Raw genomic sequence first — 5,915 nt, forward strand, 5'->3', positions numbered from 1 at the left:
CCCCCCGGCGGCGGCGGGCGGCCGTTACGGTCGCCCCTCGGGCAGGGAGGCGCGGCGGGAGAAGAGGCCTCGGAGCGCCGCAGCGGCGCGGCCCGCCGGGCAGGCCCGGCCTCGGGAGAGCTGGCGGCGGGCGGCCGCGCCTCTGCTCCGGCTCAGGACCGTGCCCGCTCCTCGGGCCCCCCCCAGGGCGTCGTCGGGACCGGCAGCAGGGAGGCGCGGCGGCGGCGGAGGACCCTGTTAGGTGGGATTGCGCCTTGGCTGCCCGGCGGCGTGGAGGGGAGGCCCCTCTGCCCGGCGAGCCCCGCAGAGCTCAGGCTGGAGACGGACCCGGCCGAGGGGTCGGCAAGGGAAGGAAGCATTTTTACTAGTACAGCTCCGGTATTCTTCCCCCCGTCCCCGTCTTTCCTCAAAAGGGAATTTTGTGGCTTCGTTTTTTTTCCCCTCACCGGGGCTAGCTTCTCCCTTCGAACCTGTATTGAACTCCTATGCTATTTATGCCGGTCTGTTACCTATCAAAGGATATCGGTGTCCGCGTTCGTCACTATTTACAAGATCAACTGGGAACAAGATGAATTTAGAGGCTGTAAACCATTAAGTAAAACCAGTTTTGTTTAATAATGAGCATAAACTTATTTAAAAATATGTGAAAGGTAAATTGACTTGTTTACTATATTAAAATATTTTCCCAATATGAAAGTCTCTGTAATACAGTATATTCTCTTTGGGGTGAGGGGAGAGCACTGGGAGGAGTGTAGGACTGGAAGGACTCCCTGGGTAGCAGAAATGATTTGCCTGCRGTAACGGGTGAACTACAGCGTTTATGTTGATTCAGTTGTCATTGGTCTTCATAGGTGAGGCTTAGAGAAACCTCTGCCAGTCAGATGTGCGTAACTTCTGCTATTCATGGCAACTATGCACTTGTGAGGAGAGAAGGTTTGAGCTTTTTGCAGGAGAAGCGGATGGAGTTCTTGCAGTGAGTGCTGGTGGGCAGCTGCAGTGGTGCAGTGTGCCGTTATGTCCGTGATGGCCTGTGCGCTTGTTCTCTTGCCTGTGTTGGGCAGCTGGGCTTATGGATGGTAAGTCTGTAGATTGTGGTACCTCAGTCTCACCTGGGGCCAGTGCCATCAGGCAGTAGGTCTGTGCTAGCCAGCTTGCGATGTGCACTGAGCAGACTTCTGTCAGAACATGATGCTTTCATGCCATGTAGCCTTCAGAAATGTTCTGCACGGCTGTATTGATAAACGGTGGAAAAAGTGCCTTTTAATGACTGTAGAATGAGGTCTATCAATGAGTAAACGGTGTAGGATTAAGCATATTCGGTAACCTCTTTGGACATGAGAGCAAGTGGCTTGATGACCTGTGTCATTGTGAGCAGCTGCTGTTCAGATTGATGGTTTCAATTGAATGAGTTAACTGTTAGATTGCCAAGCTATCCAGCATGTCAGTGAGGTGATCACTGGAGCTTAGACTTTCTTCCCTAATGTTGAGGGTAAAAATGCGCTCTGATGTGGCATGTAGTTTTCAATTGTGCAAATCACAACTGTACTGTAAAATATATGGCACTTCACAAAATTTTTTTAAATTGAGGGAAATAGAAGTTTCATACCTAAATCTGTATGCCTTAGATGGGTGTCTTAGTTTTATTAAGCCTGCTCTAACTTGGCACTTCCTTTGGAGCATCTGTGGAAGATAGAGACCTAGAACAGAGGGCATCCAGAAAGAAACTGGGGGCAAAAGGAAGTGGTTTAGGTATGATCTTCACCTTTCTCTTCCAGTTTTCCAGAGAGCATACAGGAAAGTCTGTGTGTTCTTGGTATGTTAGAAAAGCAGGCTAGCTTGTAGTAAGCAAAAAAGATCATTATTTCAGTTATTCTTGACAAAAGCATGCATGTAATCTTTACCACCTTTCTGCAGGGAAGGGCAGGTAAAGAAAGCAGGAGGCGGAGAAGGAGATGAAAACCAAAAGCTGCTGCCTTAGCAGATGGTTGCCCTGCCATACTATTATCTCACGAGCTGCTTCTCAACTCTTCCTATTTATGTGCTTTAGTGGCAGAACTGGTGGGTATCCTGACAGCAGCACTCTGTCTTTGGCCAAGTTGTTGGTTGAGTTCACTTGTACTTGTTACATAGCAGTGGGTGATTTCATTGCCTTCGCTGTTCTGCCTGTAGCATGTTGATGCCTATGTGCAGGGCTGCCTGATTCATGTAGATGCTCTGGTTCCTGGTGATAATGATGCTGCTTGCAGTCCCTCTCTGGTTGTACAGGGGAAGATTTTCTGTACTCTAAGGGGGGAAAGGAGTAAAGGAGAAAGGAAACGGACCCATTCTTTGGTGCCCATGGAGTTTAGTCTGTTCCTTTTATCTGGTACTGAATTCCAAAGTAGTTGGGAAGCATCTCTGGGAGGGAGCTTGTGTTTAACTTTTAAAACTTCCTTTAAAGATAAGTAAAAGCTAGGTGGAATAATACTGAGACTGGCATTTCTCTGATCATGGGCTGCAGCTCAGAACTGGAGAGTCTGTAGTGGTTTTGAATAGTATACATTGGATGTACATAGACTCTTGGCATTTTTCATTTTAAAAACAATTGCTCTCAGAAGACTAATAGAGCATGGCTGTTTAGAGCAGATGGAAGAGGAAGTGAATTGAATTAAATGGGCTTCATGGCCCTTTTCCAGCCTGTCATGTAACTGTGGAAGAGCCTTGTATTCAGTAGCAATAACAACTTAAAGCTCTTCACCTGTTTTGTGATGTTGAGGGAAAAGGTTCTTTAGGACAGTAACAGTGTTCAGATCCCCTTTACCAAAGGGAATAGACCTGTTGCTAATGGTTGCTTCCCTTCCTGGTGCTAAAAATAGTTTATAGGCAATATTGATTTGGTCGCAGCTATCGTCATTCCTATATGACAGTGCAGGCTTGATATGTTCTTAGATGGTGTTTCTGCATCCTTTCCTCTCTGCTGACAAAGTGAGACTTAGGTGAAATACATTTATTTCTGTACCTGTTTATAGCTGGCTTTGGAGCATCCTGTTAACTTTATTACTGCTGTACCATGTGTGCAAAGGGAAAGTTTGGCTTGTAAAGATGCAGAATTCCAGAATTAATGGCCAGAAAGGTTTAGTGACTTAAACAGCCTTATTTCTCAAAACCCTTTTGGACCTAGATTCTTCAGCTAAAATCTTTTCTATATCCTTGCCCCAGCCTGGAGAAATCATAGTCCTCAGGAGGAAATGCATTCTCCTTGAGATAGTGTAGCCAACCTGCAATGAGCCAGTTTGTCTTCCTGTGCTTGTTACTCTTCATGGCAGACTGTTTAAGAAATCAGTGACTAAGTATACTTTACAAATATTTTTAGTAACCAAAATGGCTTGTCTGGATTGGTTTCTATGTGCAAGTTAACTTTTTAAAATTCAGAGTATTAGGGCTTTCCTAGGAAGTGGGTTGGCTGCAACAAATAACATCTGGGTTGTCTTCCTGGACTGTGAATTTCTGTGTTGTATTTCCATCTTTGTACTGAAACAGTCATCTGCATCTAGAACGCAAGTTTTTTAGATGGTAGGGTCACTTCTCTGGTAAACCTGAGATCTAAAAAGCCAGACAGTCTTATCTGTTATATTACTTCAGCTCCACTTCAGTCTTTCCCWTCACTGGTCATTTAAAGAAAAGCTCACTCAAGCAAAGTAGACAGTGTTTCTCTAGCTAGCATATTTTTTGTCAGGCCAGATACGGCATAGGCTTTTGTGTTGTTTCCTAGACAGAAAATGTTACAAATTGAGGTTGTAGTGATACTTTCTTGGAACTGCTGGTAGGATTAGTATCCTTACACAAATGTCCTGCAGATTATTTACAAACAGAACTTTGTCATGAAATTTCCAGTACGCGCAGATTTGTGAAAGGGAGCTGTTGAAAGTCGGTTTGGACAAAGAAAATAGAGTAAAGCATGAGTGAAATGTTGAATCCTAGGCTCTTAATTTCAATGATATAAATATATTTATGAGAAGCTCAAGATTTAGTGTGATGGTTCTTTAAAAGCTTGGTGTCTATAAGAATACAGCTGGAGTAGTGGTATCTGTGCTTCCTAGGGATCCTATTATTTTTATTTGCTTTCAATCGATTAAACATACTGATGATTCTGTAATGCTGACTTCTCTGCAGTAATTGAAGTTTTGAGTCCCCTTATCATTTAGGGACCGAGTTCCAGATTTTCATCCTCTACTAAGAGCCTTTAAATTTTCCATGGCACAGAGTGCAGAATTCTCACTGTGAACATGTGCTTCAGGTGCAACTTAGTTCTGAAACACAGTGACAAAGTGCACCACCGTAAAGTGTCAAGGGAGAATAAACAGCATGATAGCTTTAATTTTCTTGTTGCTAATCACAGTAATAACTTGAAGGGCTGGAGAGAAGGCCAGGCCATGTTTTTTCTGGTTTTCCCTTCTTACAGGGAAAGGTTTCATGAGTGAGAAACCTGACTTCTCATGGGAAAATTCTGCTAGTATGGCTTTTTCCAACTCTTACATTAACAACAGCACCCCTCTAGCACAGTGTAATGCTGCCTCTGCTTAGATCCTCATAGAAGGATTTGCCCAGTCGGCTCTTGTCAAAAGGAAGTGCTCCCTAAAAGAAAGAGCAATAAGTGAAGAATTATTTGATGATGCTCAGTTAAAAGTGCATCTTGATCAGTGTATGTGTTTAAGCCTTTTTGGTCTTTGGGTTTTTTTTCCTTGCATGTAGATGCCTTTGGGCTTGCACTCTCTGTTGGTGTATAATACTTGCCCTCTGCCTGTTCATGCTGGAATTGTCCCATTGAGCTTAATTTGTTCAAGGAAAGCGTGTTGATATAACTCACATGCAGAGGGACTAGAAGAAAGGGAAGTAGCTGAAAAGACAAGTTACTGGAGCATGTAACATGCTCCAGCAGCTAGCTTAAATTTTCATTTTCTAAAAGCTGCCTTTCAGCTGCTTTTTCCCCCCTGTGTATGTTCTCAGTCCTGACTTGGTGTAATGAATATCGTCTTAAGCCCATGTTCATAGATCTGGGCTGTAATTCTGAGAAGGAAGCTGTTTTTCGCTCCAGATTTTGGCTTAGTTCATTAGTGTAGCCGAAAAGCAGTCTTGTGGTGCAGTGTTGATAACAAAATCACTGGCTGTTTCTGTGCATCCTGTGTCTCCTTCAGAGAAGACTAATTTAATCTCAGTGGGCCACTCTGGAAAGTGTTACACACAGGTGTGTGTATTACTGATGGTTAGCTGTGAGTCCTGGGAGGTGTTATCAAAGTGTGGGGAGGGGGCAGTGGTATAAGAAACACAGTCACACCTGCGCTGCAGCATAAAGCAGAGGAGCTGAACTTTGACTTCTGTGTGTTCAGAGGCAGTGAGCCTCATTTCTGGTCAGGTGTTGTATCACTGCACTACTTTGGTGTGACTAGGAAATGGCTGCAGACTTTCCAGTGGGATGGCTTTGCCTGCCAGTACCTTGCAGGGTCCGTGAGCCTTTGAACGGGTTGAGCTACTGTTGTGCAACCTTGCCAAGGGAAGGCAGCAGGCGGTGTTTTGAACTTCACAGCAGTGCTGTATCCCCTCCTGCCCTGTGCTTCTAATTGACTTTAAAAAGCTTTTTGTGTAACTTAAAAAAACGCTAACTACTGTTCTATGCAACTTAAATACAAAAATATTTCTCACTAAATGCCATTTTAGCTTTGGACTTCTATGCCATTTGCAACCAGTTTATCTGGAGGGGAATTGGTGTGGAAAAAACAGTGAATGTTTCCGTTACATTTCTACTTCTAGTGGTCTCTGTCTTTATGGGACTTTACTTGCTCTTATTAATCTGTGCAGTATCCTTCTGCAATAGGTACTAGCCTTGTTGAGATAGGAATGGAGAGCCAGAATTGTTGTCACAGTTTTCTGTTGTTGCC

At 44.2% G+C, this 5,915-nt stretch overlaps 1 protein-coding gene across 1 annotated transcript in view; it reads left to right on the forward strand.

Annotated features, from left to right (window-relative positions):
• INAFM2 (InaF motif containing 2) overlaps positions 1-977 on the forward strand; it is a 1,593-nt gene extending 616 nt beyond the window's left edge. The window contains exon 2 of the mRNA XM_026073177.1: positions 852-977. Within this exon, the coding sequence (XP_025928962.1) occupies positions 852-977 (126 nt within the window). The remainder of the gene's footprint in view (positions 1-851) is intronic.
• Positions 978-5,915: the final 4,938 nt, after the last annotated feature.

The sequence above is a fragment of the Apteryx rowi genome, unplaced genomic scaffold, assembly GCF_003343035.1.
Source record: "Apteryx rowi isolate R43461 unplaced genomic scaffold, aptRow1 scaffold_363, whole genome shotgun sequence".
Taxonomy (NCBI): Eukaryota; Metazoa; Chordata; class Aves; order Apterygiformes; family Apterygidae; genus Apteryx; species Apteryx rowi.